Raw genomic sequence first — 23,478 nt, 5'->3', positions numbered from 1 at the left:
GGATCTTTTACGTCCACCTGCGAGGGCGGATGGGACCTCGGTTCAATGTCTCATCTGAAAGACAATGGGCTCAATTTTAGGGGGCAATTGCAGGCGCCGAAAATCGCGGAAATCCTGTTCGGGTTCGGAAGCTGGCTCCAATCCGGCAACTTCCGAGTTTCTAAGGGATGCACCTGTGTGCGCGCAGGCAACCCAAAACTGGAAGTCCCGCCGGCAATTAAAGCCGGCAGGATGACAGTTAAAGAGCCAAATGTACCTCATTGAGGTACTTAAAGCATTTTATCTGTGACAGATTAAGTGATTGTAACGATTTTTAACTTACCTGGGTGGGTTGCCCATTGCTTCTGAATCACGCTTGGTGAAACCAGGCAATAAGGGCCGGATCAGGGAAAAAGAAACTAAATAAATTAAATAAAAAACCACAGACGGAAGTTAAAACACAAAATGAACCTACCTTTGCACCCTGGTCTGATGTCCGATGTCTCCCTCCCCGATATCCCGCTCTTCACCCCCCGCTCTCTCCCCCTCTCCCTTCCCCGATCTTCCACTCTCCCCCCCCATGATCTTCCGCTCTCTTCCCCCCCACCGATCTTCCGCTCTCCCCCCCCCCACGATCTTCCGCTCTCTTCCCCCCCACCGATCTTCCGCTCTCCCCCCCCCCACGATCTTCCACTCTCGCCGCCCCCCCGATCTTCCGCTCTCCGCCGCCCCCCCGATCTTCCGCTCTCCCCCCCCCCACCGATCTTCCACTCTCCCCCCCCCACCCCAACCTTCCGCTCTCCCCCCCCCACGATCTTCCACTCTCCCCCCCCCCCCCCAATCTTCCACTCTCCCCCCCCCCCAATCTTCCACTCTCCCCCCCCGAATCTTCCACTCTCCCCCCCCCCCAATCTTCCACTCTCCCCCCCCCCCCCCCCAATCTTCCACTCTCCCCCCCCCCCCCCAATCTTCCACTCTCCCCCCCCCCCCAATCTTCCACTCTCCGCCCCCGATCTTCCACTCTCGCCGCCCCCCCGATCTTCCACTCTCCCCCCACCCCAATCTTCCACTCTCCCCCCACCCCAATCTTCCACTCTCCCCCCCCCCCCCCGATCTTCCACTCTCGCCGCCCCCCCGATCTTCCACTCTCCCCCCACCCCAATCTTCCACTCTCCCCCCACCCCAATCTTCCACTCTCCCCCCCCCCCCCCAATCTTCCACTCTCCCCCCCCCCCCAATCTTCCACTCTCCCCCCCCCCAATCTTCCACTCTCCCCCCACCCCAATCTTCCACTCTCCCCCCCCCCCCCCAATCTTCCACTCTCCCCCCCCCCCCAATCTTCCACTCTCCCCCCGCCCAATCTTCCACTCTCCCCCCCCCCCCAATCTTCCACTCTCCCCCCACCCCCCAATCTTCCACTCTCCCCCCCCCCCCAATCTTCCACTCTCGCCGCCCCCCCGATCTTCCACTCTCCCCCCCCCCCCAATCTTCCACTCTCCGCCCCCGATCTTCCACTCTCGCCGCCCCCCCGATCTTCCACTCTGCCCCACCCCCCCGATCTTCCACTCTGCCCCCCCCCCGTTCTTCCACTCTCGCCGCCCCCCCCCCACCCCGATCTTCCACTCTCGCCGCCCCCCCGATCTTCCACTCTCGCCGCCCCCCCGATCTTCCACTCTCCCCCCACCCCCGATCTTCCACTCTGCCCCACCCCCCCGATCTTCCACTCTGCCCCCCCCCCCCCCGTTCTTCCACTCTCGCCGCCCCCCCCCCCCGTTCTTCCACTCTCGCCGCCCCCCCCACCCCGATCTTCCACTCTCGCCGCCCCCCCCCCCCCCGATCTTCCACTCTCAGACTGGCTGCCGGGCGCAAAACCCAGAGAGGAAGTTAATCATCAGCAATCACTATGCAATTGCGTCGGAAATGATAAGTTTTGTTCATGCGGATTTGCCATGCGCACCTTCACCCCCCCCCCCCCCCGCCCCGCTACCAACCCGCCACCATTGCAAATAGACTCCAATATCTCCAACAATGCAGCTCTCCCTCAGTAGTGGCACTGGGAGCGTCAGTCTAGACTATGTGGTTACATTTCTGGAGTGGGATTCGAACCCACAACCTTCTGACTCAGAGGCAAGAGTCCTGCCAACTGAGCCACGACTAACACCTAATAAGGGGAAAAATACTCTGTAAAATTCCTATCTGACCTCCTCAGGCGATCGAAACCAGTCCAGGAGATCGAGTGGACCAACGTAATTATACCTACATAAATGCTGTGGTTTTTGTTGCAACAGAGAAAAACAGTGCTAAATACTTTTCCAAAAATACAATGCCCTGTAATTTATATGATAACCTTCTCAGCTGTGATAAAAGCTGGTTAATTAAGACAGGTCAATATGGTCAGTTGAGATGACCAGAAGATCAGATTTCACATTATACCGGGACAGAAGTGCAGAGGTTACTGAAAGCAGCGTTGCAATGGCAGCCAAGCTTCAGGCAAGTCTGGCGATTTGAAGGAATTTGTTTACCACAGAGTGCAGACTCCCAGCAAGAGCAGTTAATGCTGCATCAACCAACTGGTTTAAAAAGCTGGATGAATAACTGGTTAGGAACAGGATGAGAACTGTAAGTACAGATAGAGATAATGGGCCCTGAGCCACTGGGTTCTTGGGAATATCAAGCCAAAGAAAGCAACCAATCAAGGAAGAATCATGTAGGATGAAAAGTTAGCGAAGCAATTTGATTTATTTTTAAGGTCTTAACAAACCCCTTGTTTAGAAGACTAAATGGGCTAGGTAGACTCTATTTATAGTGGGATTATATATAGCCTTTTTAATTGGCTTGATGGGCCAAATGGCTTTTTCGCTCTTCATGCTTTTTTGTTTTCTTGCATCACATCATATAATGTGGCTTTGCACAACGAATTGCAGGACATTGTTATTGGTGCAGGTCGCCTTACCTTGGTAGTGTGGTGTAGTGATGTTCCAGCTCTTCAAACCGGGGGCGACCATTTGGCCCTTTTACAGGAGCTTGTATCTGCAAACAAATGCAAGGAATATTAATGACAATACCCGACAGTATGTAGCATGACATCAGCTATGATTGTTTGATCAACATTCCTGCAAATAAATAAATCATCTAACCAATTCAACCTAGCTATCTAATCAATTCAGTTCAACCGATCCAGGCAACCAGGCAAAGTAGTCAGCTTGCCAAGTAACCAAACCCACTTAAACCACCTCAATCCTGCTTACCTTGCCAGCTAACTAAATCCAGTCAGCTCGCCAACCCATCAGCCCAACCCATCTTATCCTATGAGTAAACCCAGTCTTCACCAGTTAGCTATTCAAGCAATGAATCCAATTCAATGCACCGTGGCTGCAGTGTGTACTATCTACAGGATGCACTGCAGCAACTCGCCAAGGCTTCTTCGGCAGCACCTCCCAAACCCACGACCTCCACCAACTAGAAGAACAAGGGCAGCAGGCGCATGGGAACACCATCACCTAAGCTCCCCTCAAATCACACACCATCCCAACTTGGACATACATCGTCGGCTGGTCAAAATCCTGGAACTCCCTAACTAACAGCATTGTGGAAGCACCTTCACCACATGATCTGCAGCAGTTCAAGAAGGTGGCTCACCACCACCTTCTCAAGGGCAACTGATGATGGGCAATAAATGCCGGCCTTGCCAGTGACACTCACATCCCGAGAATGAATTTTTAAAAAATCCAACCCAGCCCAACTTAGTCACTTGGTCACCCAACCAACCCAACCCAGTCATCCAGCCAACAAATCCAATCACTCAATCAATTCAGCTCAATTGGCCATCCAACCCACAACAAAACATAAGTAGTTTTCCTCATCATTTGAATGTAGATGTATTTTTGAAGGTGGTGGACACTTTGGAGCAACTATGCACACTGTGATAGGGTGACAAGACAAGGCTTTGATTCCCACTGTAGAAAATCTACTTAACTACCCACAAGGAGAGCTATCACGCAGCCACTCACTGAATGCTGGTTCAGAGCAGGATAGGCAAAGCCTGGAACAGGTTGTCTACCCCTTTTCTATTAGATAGGCTCAAAGACCTTGGTTTATTTACTTCTGAGCAGCCTAGACTTAAAGGTGACCTGATAGAGGTCTATAATATAATTAAAGGGCTGGATAGTGTTCCTATTGATAGATTATTCTAGTTTAACGGATTGGGGAGGACCGGGGACACGAGTTTAAACTTTGCAAGGGTAGGAATGGACTGGATGTTAGGCGGTTCTTCTTTTACCCAACAGTCGTGAGGTTTTGGAAAACGTCGCCGGCTGGTGTGGTGTGTGCTGACTCTCTGCCTTCAAGAGGGAGCTGGGCCGGTTCTTGACTGGGGCAGCGATCGCATCATATAGAAGGTAAGTGTCTTTATAGATAACACTTGGTCCATGTGATCTCCTGGATTGGTTTTGAACGTCTGGGGTGGGGTGGGGGGTCGGAGAGGAATTTTCCAGAGTATTTTTTCCCTTATTGGCCCTGGGTTTTTCTGTCCCTTTCAGGAGATTACATGGCTGCGAGGGGCAGGGGGGGGGGTGGGGTGGTGGTAAGGAAGTGTTTAGTCATGATGCTCTAGGCATCGCAGTGTGCGGCAGGCTTGATGAACCAGCTGGTCTTTTCCTGCCCATCAATTTTGTATGTTTGTATTACAGTTGGTGAATGGTCTGGGAGAGAAGTATGGGGAGAGGGGGAGAAGATGATAAATACCTTCAACTTAAAATTTTCACTCGTGTTAAACATGAATTGGAGCTTCTTCCTAGTTAGTATGCATATTTTAATTAATTGTTTCTGTCTATGTGCACTGCTCTTTGGAAGCTAATAATACTGGGTTTCAAAAAGTAAGATACTGCTAACTTTTTGAACTATTTGGGGTCGGGTGGGAAGGTGGAGTTGAGGTCGAAGATCAGCCATGTTCTTATTGAATGGCCTACTCCTGCTCCTATTTCTTATGTTCTTATGTAATTGAGTAACTATTTTGTTACTGAGGCTTTTATTTTAAAAAAAACTTAGTGTCTTATTTAATCTTTGGAACCAAATAGATGTTGTAGTTGGCCAGAAAATTTTAAAAAGTCATAAGTTTAATCTCATAACTTTCAGCTATGTTTTAACCATCTAACCAATCCAACAACCCAATGCAGGCAACCAAGCACCAAGCCAAACTATTCATGGCACGTATACTCTGCTCTTGCAGGAAGGAAACTAGAAAGCAGTGTGACTGGGTCAACTGCACATAATTGGAGAGGAGGAACACAGGAACAGGAGTAGGCTATTCAGCCCCTCGAGCATGTTCCGCCATTCAATTAGATCACGGCTTATCTGTATCTTAACTCCATTTACCTTAGTCCCGTAACTGTTAATATTCTTGCTTAACAAAAGTCTAGTTTTAAAATTTTCAATTGACAACAGCTTTTTGGGAGAAGGGTGTCCAGATTTCCACTATCCTTTGTGTGAAAGGAGGGGAAACTATCTTGTCCCATCGACTATAAATGAACATCTAGAAGAAGAATAACCTCAATGGTACTCTGGGCTTGCCACAGGAAGTGGCACAGATGAATTTCCTAGCCACAGTTGTGAAGAAGTACAAAATGACACAACCAAGTGACAGAACCATCTGCATAATACTGACACCAGCAGGCTCAGCTCAATGAGAAGTAATTAAAGAGTGGCTTGTAAATACGAGACAGTTACATACACACGAACATACGAATTAAGAGCAGGAGTGGGCCATTCAGCCCCTCGAGCTTGCTCTGCCATTTGATACGATCATGGCTGATCTGATTGTGACCTCAACCCTACTTTCCTGTCTACCTACTATAACCTTTGACTCCCTTGTTAATCAGGAATCTATCTAACTCAGCCTTAAAAATATTCAATCCACCGCTCTCTGGGGAAGGGAGTTCCACAGACTCATGACCCTCAGAGAAAAAATGTCTCCTCGTCTCCGTCTTAAATGGGAGACCCCTTATTTTTAAACTGTGGCCCCTAGTTCTAGTCTCCACACAAGGAGAAACAGCCTCTCAGCATCTAACCCTTCTAGTCCTCTCAGGATCTTACATGTTTCAATAAGATCACCTCTCATTCTTCTAAACTCCAGTGTATACAGGCCCAACTTGTCCAGCCTTTCCTTATAAGATAACCCCCACATTCCAGGAATAAGTCGAATGAACTTTCTCTGAACTGCCTCCAAAGCAATTATGTCCTTTCTTAAATAAGGAGACCAAAACTGCATGCAGTCTTCCAGGTGTGGTCTCACCAATGCCCAGTACAACTGTAGCAAAACATCTCTACTTTTATATTCCATTCCCCTTGCAATAAATGCTGTACCTGCATACTAACTTTTTGTGATTCATGTACTAGGACACCCAGATCCCTCTGTACCTCAGAGTTCTGCAATCTCCATTTAAATAATATACTGCTTTTCTATTCCTCCTGCCAAAGTGGACAAGTTCACATTTTCCCACATTATACTCCATCTCCCAAATCTTTGCCCACTCACTTAACCTGTCTATATCCCGTTGCAGACTCCTTATGTCCTCTTCACAGCTTACTTTCCTACCTACCTTTGTGTCATCTCCAAATTTAGCAACCATACATTTGGTCCCTTCATCCGAGTCATTGATATAGATTGTAAATAGTTGAGGCCCAAGCACTGATCCCTGTGGCACTCCACTCGTTACATCTTGCCAACCTGAAAATGATCCGTTTATGCCTACTCTCTATTTCCTGTTAGCTAACCAATCCTTTATCCATGCTAATATGTTACCCCCTACACCATGAGCTTTTATTTTGTGTAGTAGCTTTTGATACGGCACCTTGTCTAAAGCCTTTTGGAAATCCAAGTACACCACATCCACAGGATCCCCTTTATCCACGTTGCTTGTTACTTCCTCAAAGGACGCTAATAAATTAGTCAAACATGATTTCCCTTTCACAAAGTCGTGCTGACTCTGCCTGATTGCATTGAGATTTTCTAAGTGCCCTGCTATAACCTCCTTAATAATAGATTCTAGCATTTTCTCTATGACAGATGTTAAGCTAACTGGCCTGTAGTTTTCTGCTTTCTGTCTCCCTCCTTTCTTGAATAGAGGAGTTATATTTGCTATTTTCCAATCTGATGGGACCTTTCCAGAATCTAGGGAATTTTGGAAAATTAATACCAATGCATCTAATATCTCTGCAGCCACTTCTTTTAAGACCCTAGGATGAAGTCCGTCAGGACCTGGGGACTTGTCAGCTTTTAGTTCTAATAATTTTTTCAGAACCCTTTCCCCTGTGATTGTAAATGTTTTAAGTTCCTCCCTCCCTTTCACCTGTTGATTCTCAATTATTTCTGGCATGATATTTGTATCCTCTACAGTGAAGACGGATACAAAATATCTGTTCAATTCTTTCGCCATTTCCTTATTCTCCATTATTAATTCCCCAGGCTCACTCTCTAGAGGACCAACGCTCACTTTACTTTTTAAATACCTGTAAAAACTCTTACTATCTGTTTTTCTAGTTTACAGTTGTCTGTTACACACAGTCACCGTGTTCACATTGCTAACTGGAGGCTCCCTGGCACACTCGCTCTGGTGAACAGTTTGCGATTTGAAGGATGGTAGCATAAGATTGCTTGTTGTTAATATTATCAACTGAGAGATCAAAGATTCGCTCTAACATCAGACCAAGCCTGCACTCAGTGCTTTTTGGAACTTACAGCAGGAATGCTTGGGGGAGGCAGGGTTTCTGTGCCAAGTGATTCTGGAGTTCGAGGCTATATCAGAATCACTCAAGACACAAAGTCAGCAGTAAAAATGGGTTGGAAGGAACATGCAATGTCCCAAGAAACCAAAGTTGGGGATCTTGACAGAAGACCAGTGCTGGTAGATTTGGTTATCATCACTTGTAATTTAACTTATGGACTGGGGTGGCCTCAGTTGATCCTATTGATTTTAGTAAGAAAAATAAAGAAAAATGCAAACAGTGCAAATAATAATATAAACTATGAATTATGAAGAGCTTATGCGCTGCGATTGATTTTCTTTTAAACATGAAAGAGATTTTGAATTATCATATAAAATAACTATTGAACGGACCTCTCCTGCTCTTACTGATTTTAATTGAAGAAGTGGGTAAGAACTAATTAAGCAATTATTTAGATGCAATGTATGCAGTGTCAGATTTAAAGGTCGGCAGTAAAATTAATTGTGTCAGGTGAGTGCTCAGTGCCAATGCATTTACTCTATAAATCTATTGAAGAATCACATGAAGCTTGGATTGGCTTGGAGCACAATTCTTCAAATTTTACTTCAAAATGTTTGATATATCCATAACTGTAAATAAAAAGATTGATTAATAACAGTCTCAGCACTTTTCTTTTGGGGAAATTACTCATCTCAATGCTATGGCCTATTTCTCTCGTTTACTTGTATGGGCAATAATGGCCTTTGGCCGTTTCCATTAATTAAGTTAATTAATTGATTGTGGGTGGACAATAACCTGAAGGGAGAAATTATTTTTTCTCATCAATTTTCTCCCCATCTCTTATGAGGACAGATTGCATTAACTTGGAAGGGAGTGCTGCACTGTTGGAGGTGCCGTCTTTTGGATGAGATGCTAAACCTCTTGGGAGGATGTAAAAGATCCCATGGCACTATTTCGAAGAAGAGAAGGTACTTAAAATATTAGTAGTACTCAATGTAAAAAGTCACTCCGTTCAGGTGGGATGCATCCTAGGTTATTGAGGGAAGTAAGGGTGGAAATTGCCGAGGCTCTGGCCACAATCTTCCAATCCTCCCTAGATATGGGGATGGTGCCAGAGGATTGGAAGATTGCAATTGTTACACCCCTGTTCAAAAAAGCGGAGAGGGACAAACCTGGCAATTACAGGGACAGGATAAACCATCACTTAGAAAGGCACGGATTAATCAAGGGCAGTCAGCACGGATTTGTTAAGGGGAGGTCGTGTCTGGCTAACTTTTGACAAGGTCCCACATGGCAGACTGGTCAAAAAAGTACAAGCCTATGGGATCCGAGGGAAAGTGGCGAGTTGGATCCAAAATTGGCTCAGTGGCAGGAAGCAAAGGTTAGTGGTCGACGGGTGTTTTTGTGATTGGAAGGCTGTTTCTAGTCGGGTTCTGCAGGGCTCAGTGCTAGGTCCCTTGCTTTTTGTGGTATGTATTAATGATTTGGACTTAAATGTAGGAGGCATGGTTAAGAAGTTTGCAGATGATATAAAAATTGGCCGTGTGGTTGATAGTGAGGAGGAAAGCTGTAGGCTGCAGGAAGATATCAATGGACTGGTCAGGTGGGCAGAAAAGTGGCAAATGGAATTCAATCCAGAGAAGTGTGAGGTAATGCTTTTGGGGAGGGCAAATAAGGCAAGGGAATATACAATAAATGGAAGGATACTGAGAGGTGTGGAGGAAGTGAGGGACCTTGGAGTGCATGTCCACAGATCCATGAAGGTAGCAGGACAGGTAGATAAGGTGGTTAAGAAGGCATACGGGATACTTTCCTTTATTCGCCGAGGCATAGAACATAAGAGCAGGGAGGTTATGCTGAAACTGTATAAAACACTAGTTAGGCCACAGCTTGAGTACTGCGCACAGTTCTGGTCACCACATTACAGGAAAGATGCAATTGCACTAGAGAGGGTACAGAGGAGATTTACAAGGATGTTGCCAGGACTGGAGAATTTTAGCTATGAGGAAAGATTGGATTGGCTGGGGTTGTTTTCTTTGGAACAGAAGAGGCTGAGGGGAGATTTAATTGAGGTGTACAAAATTATGAAGGGCCTGGATAGAGTGGATAGGAAGGATCTATTTCCCTTAGCAGAGAGGTCAATAACCAGGGGGCATAGATTTAAAGTGATTGGTAGAAGGATTAGAGGGGAGCTGAGGAAAAATTTTTTCACCCAGAGGGTGGTGGGGGTCTGGAACCCACTGCCTGAAAGGGTGGTAGAGGCAGAAACCCTCAACTCATTTAAAAAGTACTTGGATATGCACTTGAAGTGCCGTAACCTACAAGGCTACGGACCAAGTACTGGAAAGTGGGATTAGGCCGGCTGGCTCATTTTTGGTCGGTGCGGACACGATGGGCTGAATGGCCTCCTTCTGTGCTATAAATTTTCTATGATTCTATACAGGCCAGTCAGCCTAAGGTCGGTGGTGGGGAAACTTTCAGAGACAATAATCCAGGACAAAAATAATTGGCACTTGGAAAAGTATGGGCTAATAAATGAAAGTCAACACAGATTTATTAAAGGGAAATTGTGTTTGACTAACTTGATTGAGTTCTTTGATGAAGTAACGGAAAGGTTTGATGAGGGTAGTGCGGTTGATGTGTATACGGATTTTCAAAAGGCATTTGATGAAGTACCACATAATAGACTTGTTAGCAAACTTAAAACCCATGGGATTAAAGGGACAGTGGCAGCAAGGATACAAAATTGGCTAAGTGACAAAAAGCAGAGATTAGTGGTGAACAGTTGTTTTTCAGACTGGAGGAAGGTATACAGTGGTGTTCCCCAGGGGTCAGTACTGGGACCACTGCTCTTTTTGATAAATATTAATGACCTGGACTTGGGTATGGTTTCACAGTTTACAGATGAGGCTAAACTCGGAAATGTAGTAAACAATGTGGAGGATAGCCACAGACTTCAGGAGGCCATGGATAGACTGGTGAAAGGGGCATACACATGGCAGATGAAATTTAATGCAGAGAAGTGTGAAGTAATACATTTTGGTAGGAAGAATGAGGAAAGGCAATATAAACTAAACAGTACAATTTTAAAGGGAGTGCAGGAACTGAGAGACCTGGGGGTGTATGTACAAAGTCTTTGAAGGTGACAGGACAAATTGAGAAGGCGGTTAAAAAGGCACATGGAATCCTGGGCTTTATTAATAGAGGCATAGAGTACAAATGCAAGGAAGTTATGCTAAACATAAATGCAAGTTCTTTCTTTTATTTTCCGGTAAATCTACTACTGCCCGCTCAACAAAATAGTGCCTTTGATGCCACGTGACATGCTGCACCATTACAGATAGATACTGAAATATACTGGGCCCTATAAAATCATACGTCTCTACTCCAAGCCTTGTTAATTGGTCAACTTCAACACATGACAGAACTGGTTTCAAAAACAAAGGTATACAAATTAGTATCAACTTCAACAAGGTGGCAGTCTTGGTGATCTGGCAATTTAGTTGCTGATAGTCAGATTCATGAGGTGTGACTGCGTGCGTGTTACATAACTGCGACCGCTGATATCAAACCATCATCATGGCTGACTTTTATTCTCCAGTTAACCCCTATCCTGCTAGTAGAACTGAAATGAATCAATCTTTTCTTGGGTGTCGCCTGCTCCCTTCATCAGAACCCATTTTTGCTTACTGCTTTGCACTACCTGCCTTACCACAAGATCATACATGACTGATGATATCACCATCATCCTCACATAAAACTACTCTCCGCTTTATGAGAATCTCATTTAAATAATGAAAACGTGACAGTAAAGCAACTGTTATGTAAAAGGCTGAGCTATATGGCCATGGTCTGTGATGCTTTTTGAATTAATTCTTGGGATATGGGCACTGCGAGCAAGGCCGGCATTTATTGCCCATCCCTTGTTGCCCTTGAGAAGGTGGTGGTGAGCCTACTTCTTTTTGAACCACTGCAGTCCGTGTGGTGAAGGTTCTCCCACAATGCTGTTAGGTAGGGAGTTCCAGAATTTTGACCCAGTGACGATAAAGGAACGGCGATATATTTCTAAGTCGGGAAGGTGTGTGACTTGGAGGAGAACTTGGAGGTACTCGGATTCCCATGTGCCTGCTGCCCTCGTCCTTCTTGGTGGTAGAGGTCACGGATTTGGGAGGTGCTGTCGAAAAGGCATCTCCCAAAGAGTGGGGATTCCACCCCTCCTTCGGAGCCTGGCGGCTAAAACACTGGGCACTGGTCCCGCTCCTTCTCTTTGCGTTTCCGGCCCCGAATGGCAGAACTTTTGTGAGAATGCGAGTTCCTGCCTCAGTATACAGAGCTGGCAATCTGGACCATTAGCACTGGATGCGTGCAAAGGGGAGGTGGAGGGCATGTCCAAGTGCATTAGCCGGACTTGGGTACGAGCAGATGGAGGGGAAATAGATGCCAAGGGGTGGCAGTAGAATTAATGGCAAGAGGAAGAGTGCAGAATGCATAGCAAAGGGGGAAATGGGAGGGGAGAGGACAATTGGAAATTGCAAAGGGGAAAAGAGAGGGGGAATGAAAGGTAGTGATAAGGAGAGGGAATAGGGAAAATAAAGGGGTAAATGGCATGCAAATATAATATTTACCTATCATTTGGGTGTAGGGGTTAGGAGGAGGTGCTTTTCTCACAAATATGCAAGAGATTAAAGATCTTACCCAGGAGTATTCCTTGAAAACAGATTCTTTAGAACTTTTATTTGTTTGGTAAAAGACTTCGACACCCAGTATGGTTTAGTCATTTATAGTTTTATAGATTTATAGTTTCTGTCTAAGGTTTGAATATTGGATTCTGAATTGAAGGGGTAGAACACACTTAGAAGCAATTTTGATCGAAAGCTATATATTGTTTAGGTATTTATCATTATATCACCAAGATATTGAATATGACACACAGATGATTGTGGAGGAGATCGAGCTGAACGGAATGATATTGGTGTGAAATTGGGCTTGAAAAGTTAGTCACAGTGGAGGTAGCATTAAACTTTATGTTTAAGAAATTCTGATTGGGAGTGAATGGTGCAGTAGGTTAGCACATGATTTTTCTTCATCTCAGGGATCCTGGCTCAAAGCTAGCCCGGACTGATGGGGTGAAAGTGTCTTCTCTAGGCCTGACGGTGGTTGTACCATGGAAATGGGTATGGACAGTCAAACCACTTGCCAGTAGGTACAAGCCCATAGCATGAGTAGGCACTAATCTGACAGTCAGAACAGCCAAAGGACTGGTTGGTGTGGGAAATAGAAAATTCACATTGATGCATGAGGGAATGTTTCTTGGATGTTGAGAATAAGCGCACTGCTGGAGCAGTGTAGAGGAATGTTTACTCTGCAACTAACCTGTACAATAATATTTTACTTGAGAATGCTAAATGCCAACACAAGTGCCAGGGGTGGAAAATACTCCATTTCCCAGTGCTGACAATCTTCACCTCAATGAATGGAAAATTCTACTTTAATAACACTCCAATCATGTGAATATGAAAGTGGGTATTATCTTGCAGTATACCCACCTGTCTGTGCGTATCAAGAAAAGAGAACGAAAGGAGATATATGTCACCATGGCCTGCTTGTCCAATCTCCAGTATTGGATGAGCTGCAGTTTCCTCCAGTTAAACATTGGGAAGACCAAAGCCATCATGTTCAGTGCCCACCTTAATCTCCGTATCTCCACCACCAACTCCATAATCCTCCTCGGTCAGTGTCTCGGTTAAACTAGACTGTTTGCAACCTCGACATCTTACTCAACCCTGAGCTGAGCTTCCAACCCCATATTCTCTCCATCACAAAGACTGCCTATCATAGAATCATAGAGCACAGAAAGAGGCCATTCGGCCCATCGTGCCTGTGTCGGCTCTTTGAAAGAGCTACTAATTAGTCCCACTCACTTGCTCTTATCACATAGCCCTGCAAATTTCTTCTTTTCAAGTATATATACAATTTCCTTTTGAAAATTACTATTGAATCTGCTTCCACCACTATCCGGTAGTGCATTCCAGATCACAACAACTCGCTGCATAAAAACATTTCTCCTCCTTTCCCCTCTGATTTATCCTCAGTTTTCCCTGATGCCTACTTCCATCTTCATTACATTGCCCACATCTGTCCCTACCTTCAGGCCATCTACTACTGAAACTCTCATCCATGCCTTTGACACCTCCAGATGCGACTATTCCCATGTTCAGCCTCCCACCTTCCACCCTCCATAAACTTCAGCTTGTCCCAAATTCTGCTGCCCTTTTCCTATCCCACTCAAGTCCCTCACCCATCATGCCTCGCTGACCTACACTCGTTTACCCTTGTGTTTAAATGTTCCCACGACCTCACTCCTATCCCTGTGACCTTTTCCTATCCCACTCAAGTCCCACTCACCCATCATGCCTCGCTGACCTACACTCGTTTACCCTTGTGTTTAAATGTTCCCACGACCTCACTCCTATCCCTGTGACCTTTTCCAATGTTACACTGTTCCCACACCCCCCACCCCCGAATTCTCCGTTCCTCTAACTCCGGCCTCTTGATCATCTCCAACTCTCTTCGCCCCACCACTGGCAGCCACGCCTTCAGTTGCCTAGACCCCGTGCTCTGGAATTCCCTCCCTAAACTCCTTCACCTTTCCACCACTCTCTCCTCTTTTAAGATCCTCTGTAAAACCCACTCATCGCTCCTAATATCTCCCCCTTTGGCTCGGCATCATTTTTTGTTCCCCTATGCCTCTGTGATGTGCCTGGGGACATTTTTCTATTCTAAAGGTGCTACACAACAACAACTTGCACTTATACAGCACCTTTAACGTAGTAAAACGTCTCAAGGCACTTCACAGGAGCATTATCAAACAAGATTTGACCCTGAGCCACAGAAGGGATATTAGGACTGGTGACTAAAAGCTTGGTCAAAGAGGTAGGTTTTAAAGAGTGTCTTACAGGAGGAGAGGTGGAGCTGTGGCGAGGTTTAGGGAGGGAATTGCAGAGCTTAGGGCCTAAGCAGCTGAAGGCACAGCCGCCAATGGTGAAGCGAAGGAAATCAGGGATGCGCAAGAGGCCAGAATTGGAGGAGTGCAGAGATCTCGGAGGGCTGCTGGGCTGATATAAATGCAAGTTGTAGTTGCTGATGAAAATCAGGCCTAAGCTCCCTTAAGGCCTCAGTTTGTAACTCTATTGCCTGGTGTGGTACTGAGACATCCCAGGTTCAATCCCTGGTCTAGGTTGAACTAGGTACTCTAACAGAGGCAGCAGTGGAGGCAGTCCAGTTTGGCACAATGGCCTGGGTCAGGAAAAGAATATAGAACAGCCAGGGCTCCCATTACCAGCTAGCCCATGTGCGTGGATGTCAGGTGAGGGGAAGATCATGTTTAGCTACGGTACCTTCCGTGGTCAAATAGCCTGCTGGAAGTCCCTGTCAAGCTTCACACATGACAAATGGTTGGCCACGTGAGCAAGTTACCAAAAGGCTATTTTCAGCAGAGAGAGAAACAAAAGAGAGGGGAAAAAAATCCACTTTGCATTAAAACAGTAAAGGCAATTTTAGAATCATACAGCACAGAAGGAGGCCATTTGGCCCATCGTGCCTATGCTGGTTCTTTGAAAGAGCTATCCAATCAGCCCCACTCCCCTGCTCTTTCCCCATAGTCAAGGAAATTTCTCCTTTTCAAGTATTTATCCAATTCCCTTTTGAAAGATACTAATGAATCTTCTTCCACCACTCTTTCAGGCAATTCATTCCAAATCATAATAACTCGCCGTGCAAAAAATTTCTCATCTTCCCCATGGCTTTTTTGTCAATTACCTTAAATCTGTGTCCTCGGGTTACCGACCCTCCTACCAGTGGAAACAGTTTCTCCTGATTTACTCTATCAAAACCCTTCATGATTTTGAACACCTCTATTAAATCTCTCATTAATCTTCTCTGCTTGCAGGAGAACAATCTCAGCTTCTCTAGTCTCTCCACACGATCAAAAAAAGTGGTCTAAGACTTTTTTTATAAAAACTGAAGGAATTGTTGGAACTCTGAACCAGAACATTTACCAGCAGCAAAATCTATTTATGAAGGCTCACGACCCTCCTCATGAGGGAGGCCCTGCATCCTTTCGTCCTCCAGTTCTTTCCTCTTGCTGTCCCTGGTGGACCTAGTACTTCCTGCATCTGAAGACGACAGTGTCGGGCAGGCAGCTCCCATGCCAACGCCACGAGGTGCGGCTTCCATTTATCTCAAGCAGGGAAAAGCCTGACCTTTGCTTGCTGCCTCCCCACAGCACTGCAGCTGTCATCAGGAACTCACAGTACATAAAATTACGTAGAGTCTACAGCACAAAAACAGGCCATTCGGCCCAACTGGTCCATGCCTGCGTTTATGCTCCACACGAGCCTCCTCCGACCCCTCACCATCTCACCTTATCAGCATAATCTTCTATTCCTTTCTCCCTCATGTGTTTATCCAGCTTCCCTCTAAATGCATCTATGCTATTCGCCTCAACCACACAAACAAAAAGTCACAGTGTGTGTTTTTGAAGAAAGTAAATGAGTGCTGTTGCACTGAAGGTTTCAGGGGAGGGATAATGGCCCCGAAAATAATGGGGAGGTGGGGAGGGAGAGGGAGAGGCAGGGTACGGGGCGTTTCCCGAATCCTGGGAAACCCGGCCCACAGCTGTTAAAACTCAAAGTCTGTAAAAAAAAAAAATCTCAGGCACGCAGCCTCATTAAAATATTTAAATGATGGGCGCGCCTCTGGAGAGCAGGTTAGTTGCCCACCCCCGACCTGGCTCTGTTAAAACCGGAAGTGGAGGTGGGTTGGGGTCAGGTTTTCGATTTTTAAAATTTTAACCCCCTCCCCCGCCCATCCTGGGGTGTTAAAATTGTCCCCAATAGGTGGGTTAATAAATAAATGGAAGTTTTTCTCCTTCCATACATTTGTCCCTCTATCTCAAATCGCAGACTCGATCCCCAGGAACCAGCTCTGCTTGCTCTCACTTCCTGCTGCTTGCTGGGTGGCAAGCAGCTTAATCCAATAATTCCATACTGTGCTCCTGTTACTAGACTTCCCGGTTTCCACAAATAAGCTCCAGATTTAGCGTTTCCTCCCTACTCGTCCCCAAATCCTTCTCTCCCTCCCCACAGTTAAAAAGAAAAACCAATTTACTGACATGTGCACAGAAACAAACATCACTCCATTACAAACCACCCCTAAAATTCTGAGGTCAAAGTTCGGCAGAGCTTAGACAAGAGGGCTTCTGTGAATATTTTTCAACGCGACCTGCCAGCGTCCAGAACAATGGCCTCTTTCTGCACACTCACACGCCCTGACTGAAGGCTGTAACGCCATTCAGTGGAATATTTCAAGCCTCTTCTCAAAACAAATATAACCACGGGACACTCCCGCTTGGACCGGGTTTGCTACAATTCGCACTGGGACTACTCTTTCAGAGAGATACAATGCTCGACAAGTGTGGCGGCTGAACCTGAAAGCCCCTGTTCCCTGTTTGACAATGGGCTGACTGTGTAGAGGGATAATTAGGAAAACGCTGCGCCAATCCAAATTAAACTCCCTGCCACTGTTGCGTACGCCCAGCAGGCTTGGCACGTTCCTCAGAACCCTCAGTGCTGTGCGTGTGAAGGCAATTCTTGAATGTCTCTGACTACAGCAGCTCCAGATTGACTAATGACCTCTCAGATGTTTTAGGTATGTCGGAAACCACCATCAATAGACAAAGAGACCAAAGCAGGGCTGTCTGCACAGTGTCAGATATCACTCCCTAAACATGCCCACTGCTAACGACAGAGCCGTAACACCAATAGCCTCCCTGTTTTAAAGAGAGCATGTCAGAATTGGAGCCCCTCCTCTCTTAAAGAACGTCTCAATATCAAGATACTTTCCTTCTGGGTGAAGGCTATACAAAAGGTTAGTAATAGACACTTTTACTGCATAGAACGGATCTCTCATGCTCTCTTGCAACTTCCTTGCCATCCCAAGTACTTTTTAGTGTTTGCTAGAACAGTCCCTGCAGCAAACTATTTTAAGAGACTCAGGATCTCAGTCGAGACTCTAATCAAAACAAGTCCAACTCTTACTACACCAATGAATACATTATCAGACTCTATATCTTCTATGATGCCTTTCACACCTCAAGATGCTGAAGACTAAATAAAGGTTACTGTGTCGAGCCCAACAACTGTGCCACTTAACCACGGGCTGGTTTATAATGGTCAGATTTTAAAAAGATAAACGTGAGTCTCTTGAAGGTTTCTTCATAAGCCAGTCTTATTCACAAGCACTCCAGTATCTGCAGGTCCAGTCACACTTCCCCAACTTGCAACAGAAATCTTTTCAAGTGCTAATTGAAATGGATACTGGTACAGACAGGAATCACTGATGCCCATGCTCACAAGGTTAAACTGTGCACAATATAGATGGATAAGTACATGGCCGAATCTACATCCCTCTCTCTCTCTTATAGGCATGCACACAGACACACTACAGAATTCATATTGCATAAACAAAATACACATGGTTACAATACCCCCCATAACATTAAGTAAAACCTAGTATCACTAAAGTTCAAATGGTGTGCTGCTCAGCATTAAAATCACGATTCAATTCCGGGAGCCTATCGTCTATCACCGTGTCCACGATACTGAACTCTGCGAAAAGGACAGTATTAATATATAGAAGAATAGAAAATAAGGTGGAATGTGTTTCCAGAGTGCAATGTATCTTGGGGATCGGATGCAATTGATAAGCCATTCACGCATTGTTCCCATGGTTTATGTTATTTTCTGAAACTCAATGGTCCAGATTTTGCTGGAGCGGGGCATCTCGTGTCATGCCCCGTTAGTTAGATTTGTTCGCGCACATTTAGGTTTTAAAATTTTTTGCCCACAAAGTTGCTGGAAGTCTGAGCTGATAACGGTGTGGTGAGGGAAACATGGTATCTGGGACCTTAGTGAACAATGGGACAAACAGTCCATCTCCCTAATCAATGGATTGAGAAATAAATGGAGGAAGGACTGAGAAGGAGGGTGAATTAAAGTGGGTGAATTCAATATTAAATCAGGTACAGAAAGAGAAATAAAGAGAGGGAAAGAAAGATTGGATTGAGAGAGAGAAAGAAAAGACAAAAAGGAAAAGTAGGAAAAAATATTTAAAATTTAAAACTTGACATTTTTAAAATCTCCAAAAACAATTCACAACCCGAATGATTGAGACTCCACACTTACAGTTGTTCACTTTCTGGGCGAGAGGTTGATTGGCAGTCATTAACAATTATCACATTGTTAAAAGGGTACTTACGCTGTTAATTACTAGACTTAACTTTGTGTGGCAAGTTTAATGGGCATTAATGTGCAAGTACAACTTCATGAAACTCATGGGGAGGTTGAGGGCGAGCTGCCTTTTTCGCAACGCGAACAGCAGAGCGGCGTAAATCGGCCAGCAACTTGTGGCAATTTGCAATGCCGGTTTGCGCATTAATAATGGCGTGTATCGTTCAGATGCCGTTATTATTTCAGCATAAAGTGGTCCTATGTGTTCTTTTTGTCCAGTAACACACTCCAGCTTGCATGCTATCTTATGGTACATCTCGTGCGGTGCATGTTATCTCATTTCCACATAGATTACTGATACCATACCAGTTGATCTCCTGTGGTGTTTCCACTCAGGGAGTGAACACCGAGTGCTGTTTTCAGGTTGAGTGGGGTCAGAGTACAGGGGGGCAGGGGATGGATTAATTGGACCAGGGCTGAGGGAGGGCTGTCATATTGGAGGCCAGAAGAGACCAGAGGAGGGAACGTAAGGTGGGGTGGGAGGATGACAAAATAAAATGGGGTTTGAGGCCGGGGGGGGGAGGGGAGTAGGGAAGGGTTAGAGGATCTTGGGTAGGGGTAGGTAAGAGGGAACATAGAGCAGGGTTAGAGGTTTCAGAAAGGGAGAGCTGGGTTCGAGATTTGGGGAAGGGGGAAGGTGGAGCAGGGTTAGAGGCTGGGGCAGGGTGACAGGCAGAGCAGATTAGAGGCTGGGGAGGGGGGGGGGGTGGGGAGGGATAGAGTATGGTTAGAGCCTGGTTGGGGGGTGGGGGTAGGGGTTTGTGTTAAATAGGAAGAGTTTAGCTCTAAGGGGCTCCAGTCATTTCCTTCAGGAGGGGAAAGTTGAAGTGTGAAAGGGTTGGAAGGAGGAAAGAAGAGAAGGAAAGCAGTAAAAATGCAAAAGTAAACAAATGATTTTGAATTAAGAAAGAGGAAATGAAAAAAGTACAGCTCATGTTTGATTACACAGTATTTTCATTAATGTTGTAAATTTTTAATTAGCAAGGTTTCAGTAGTGCTTTGAAGGTGAGATATCATTTAAATATGGCAAATTAAAAATTGATTTTTTTTTGTTTGTTATCGGGATGTGTGCGCCGCTGGCAAAGCCACATTCATTGCCCTTTTCCTTGAACCGATGCGTTCCGAATGGTGACGGTGCTCCCACAACAGAGTTAGGTAGGGAATGATTCAATTATTTGAAGGGTTCAGTTTGTTCAGTGCAAATGTTATTTTGGAAATGTCCATTTTCTATAACATTTAATTGCACAGCAAAATGCCTACAGCTTGCATGCATGGAAACAATGGGAAAGTGGGAGGCCTTGTTTTGCCAAACACAGAAGTACAGCAGGAAACTATTATGTCGGGGAGCAGGCCAACAGGCCTTGGAAGCGGCATCTGAAGAGCAGGTAAGGATTGAACTGGGGAGTAGGCGAAGGTGCCTAATGGGAATAACGCCAAGGTCCCTGTTCCTATGTTTCAGCTGAATGCTTAAGAACCCATGATATTATTTGGAGAAGAGCACAGGCTTTTCTGGTGCCCTGGACAACGTGCTTCCTTTAAGCATCAACAAAGAAATCAACTGGTTATTCCTCTAATTGTGAGATCTTACTGTGCAACAAATTGGTTGCCGTGTTAGCCCAGATCACAACAATCACTCCACTTCAAAGCAATTTGTTGAACATGAAACATTTGGGGATTATTTGCCCATCTGAAAAATGCGAAGTCATAATATTGGGGGTAATTTTAACGTAACCCGCCCAGCGGACTTCAATGAAGAGTAAAATCGGGTGGGGTGTAAAACGGGTGGCCAACCCCATCCTGTCAGTTTCCCACTGGGCGGATTAGATTAAAATGACCTCCCCCCCCAACAAAATCACTCTGATGGGCACAAACTGCACCAAAGTAAGACGGCAGCTCTTCATTCCCCTGTCCCTTGTGTAAAGAAAGAAAGAAAGACTTGCTTTTCATGACCTCAGGATGTCCCCAAAGCGCTTTACAGCCAATGAAGAACTGTTCAAGTGCAGTCTCTAATGTAATGTAATGTAGGAAACGCAGCAGCCAATTTGTGCACAGCAAGGTCCCACAAATAGCAATGAGATATGGTTGAGGGATAAATATTGGCCAGGGCATTGGGGAGAACTCACCTGCTTTTCTTCCAATAGTACCGTGGGATCTTTTACACCCAATTGAGAAGGTAGACGGGTCCTTGGTTTAACATCTCATCTGAAAGATGGCACCTCCGACAGTGCAGCACTCCCTCAGCACTGCACTGAAATGTCAGCCTGGATTATAGGAACATAGGAACAGGAGTTGGCCATTCAGCCCCTCGTGCCTGCTCCGCCATTTGATAAAATCATGGCTGATCTGTGATCTAACTCCATATACCTGCCTTTGGCCCATATCCCTTAATACCTTTGGTTGCCAAAAAGCTATCTATCTCAGATTTAAATTTAGCAATTGAGCTGGTATCAATTACCGTTTGCGGAAGAGAGTTCCAAACTTCTACCACCCTTTGTGTGTAGAAATGTTTTCTAATCTCGCTCCTGATAGGTCTGGCTCTAATTTTTAGACTGTGCCCCCTAGTCCTAGAATCCCAACCAGCAGAAATAGTTTCTCTCTATCCACCCTATCCATTCCCCTTAATATCTTATAAACTACGATCAGATCACCCCCTAACCTTCGAAATTCAATTTGTGTAATCTCTCCTCGTAACTTAACCCTTGAAGTCCGGGTATCATTCTTGCACTCCCTCCAAGGCCAATATGTCCTTCCGAAGGTACGGTGCCCAGAACTGCTCACAGTACTCCAGGTGTGGTCTAACCAGGGTTTTGTGTAGCTGCAGCATGACATCTGCCCGCTTGTACTCCAGTCCTCGAGATATAAAGGCCAGCATTCCATTAGCCTGAGTGATTATTTTCTGCACCTGTTCATGACACTTCAATGATCTATGTACCTGAACCCCTAAGTCCCTTTGGACATCCACTGTTTTCAACTTTTTACCATTTAGAAAGTACCCTGTTCAATCCTTTTTTGATCCAAAGTGGATGACCTCACATTTGTCTACATTGAATTCCATTTGCCACAGTTTTGCCCATTCACCTAATCTATCAATATCGCTTTGTAATTTTATGTTTTTATCCACACTGCTTACAATGCCACCAATCTTTGTGTCATTGGCAAACTTAGATATGAGACTTTCTATGCCTTCATCTAAGTCGTTAATAAATATTGTGAATAATTGAGGCCCCAAGACAGATCCCTGCAGAACTCCACTAGTCACATCCTGCCAATGTGAGTACCTACCCATTATCCCTTCTCTCTGTCGCCTTTCGCTCAGCCAACTTTCTAACCAAGTCCGTACTTTTCCCTCGATTTCATGGGCTTCTATCTTAGCTAACAGTCTCTTATGTGGGACCTTATCAAATGCCTTCTGGAAGTCCATATAAATAACATCCATTGACATTCCCCTGTCCACTACTTTAGTCACCTCTTCAAAAAATTCAATCAGGTTTGTCAGGCACGACCTACCTTTCACAAATCCATGCTGGCTCTCTCTGATTAACTGAAAATTCTCGAGGTGTTCAGTCACCCTATCCTTAATAAAAGACTCCAGCATTTTCCCCACAACAGATGTTAGGCTAACTGGTCTATAATTCCCCGGTTTCCCTCTCTCTCCTTCCTTAAAAAGTGGAGTGATGTGCAATTTTCCAATCTAGAGGGACAGTTCCTGAATCTAGAGAACTTTGAAAGATTATAGTTAGGGCGTCTGCAATATTCTCACCTACTTCCATTAAAATCCTGGGATAGAAACCATCTGGTCCTGGGGATTTGTCACTCTTTAGTGCTATTATTTTCTTCATTACTGTTGCTTTACTTATGTTAATTTTATTGAGTCCCTGTCCCCGGTTCAATATTAGTTTTCTTGGGATTTCCGGCATGCTATCCTCTTTTTCTACTGTAAATACTGACGCAAAGTAATTGTTCAACATGTCCGCCATTTCCCCATTGTCAATGACAATATCCCCACTTTCAGTTTTTAAGGGGCCAACACTGCTCCTGACCACCCTCTTTTTCCTAATATAACTATAAAATTTCTTCGTATTGGTTTTGATATCCCTTGCAAGTTTCTTTTCATACTCTCTTTTTGTAGCTCTTACTATCTGTTTTGTGACCCTCTGTTGGTCTTCGTATCTTTTCCATTTGCCCATGTGCCATTTTTTGCCTTTTTGTATGCCCTTTCCTTATGTCTTATACTGTCCCTTACCTCTTTAGTTGTCCATGGCTTTTTTTTTGGCAAGTAGAATTCTTGTGGTTCAAGTCTCTGTGGGACTTGAACCTACGACCTTCTGACTCGAAGGCAGGAGTGCTACCAACTGAGCCAAGGCACGCATCTATTAGTAGGAGGTTGTCCTGTCCTCTAATACTTATCCATACTCTGCATCGGCTTCCA

At 45.2% G+C, this 23,478-nt stretch overlaps 1 protein-coding gene across 3 annotated transcripts in view; it reads right to left on the bottom strand.

Moving 5' to 3' along the window:
- The window catches only part of LOC137323945 (partitioning defective 3 homolog B-like), a 750,054-nt gene that overhangs the window by 43,188 nt on the left and 683,388 nt on the right, over nucleotides 1-23,478 (bottom strand). For all 3 annotated transcript variants that reach the window (XM_067988088.1, XM_067988089.1, XM_067988092.1), the window contains one exon: nucleotides 2,933-3,009. In XM_067988088.1, coding sequence (XP_067844189.1) covers nucleotides 2,933-3,009 — 77 coding nt within the window. The remainder of the gene's footprint in view (nucleotides 1-2,932; nucleotides 3,010-23,478) is intronic.

This window comes from Heptranchias perlo, chromosome 7 (assembly GCF_035084215.1).
Source record: "Heptranchias perlo isolate sHepPer1 chromosome 7, sHepPer1.hap1, whole genome shotgun sequence".
In the NCBI taxonomy this organism is placed as follows: Eukaryota; Metazoa; Chordata; class Chondrichthyes; order Hexanchiformes; family Hexanchidae; genus Heptranchias; species Heptranchias perlo.
This window is presented reverse-complemented; position numbering and strand designations above follow the sequence as displayed.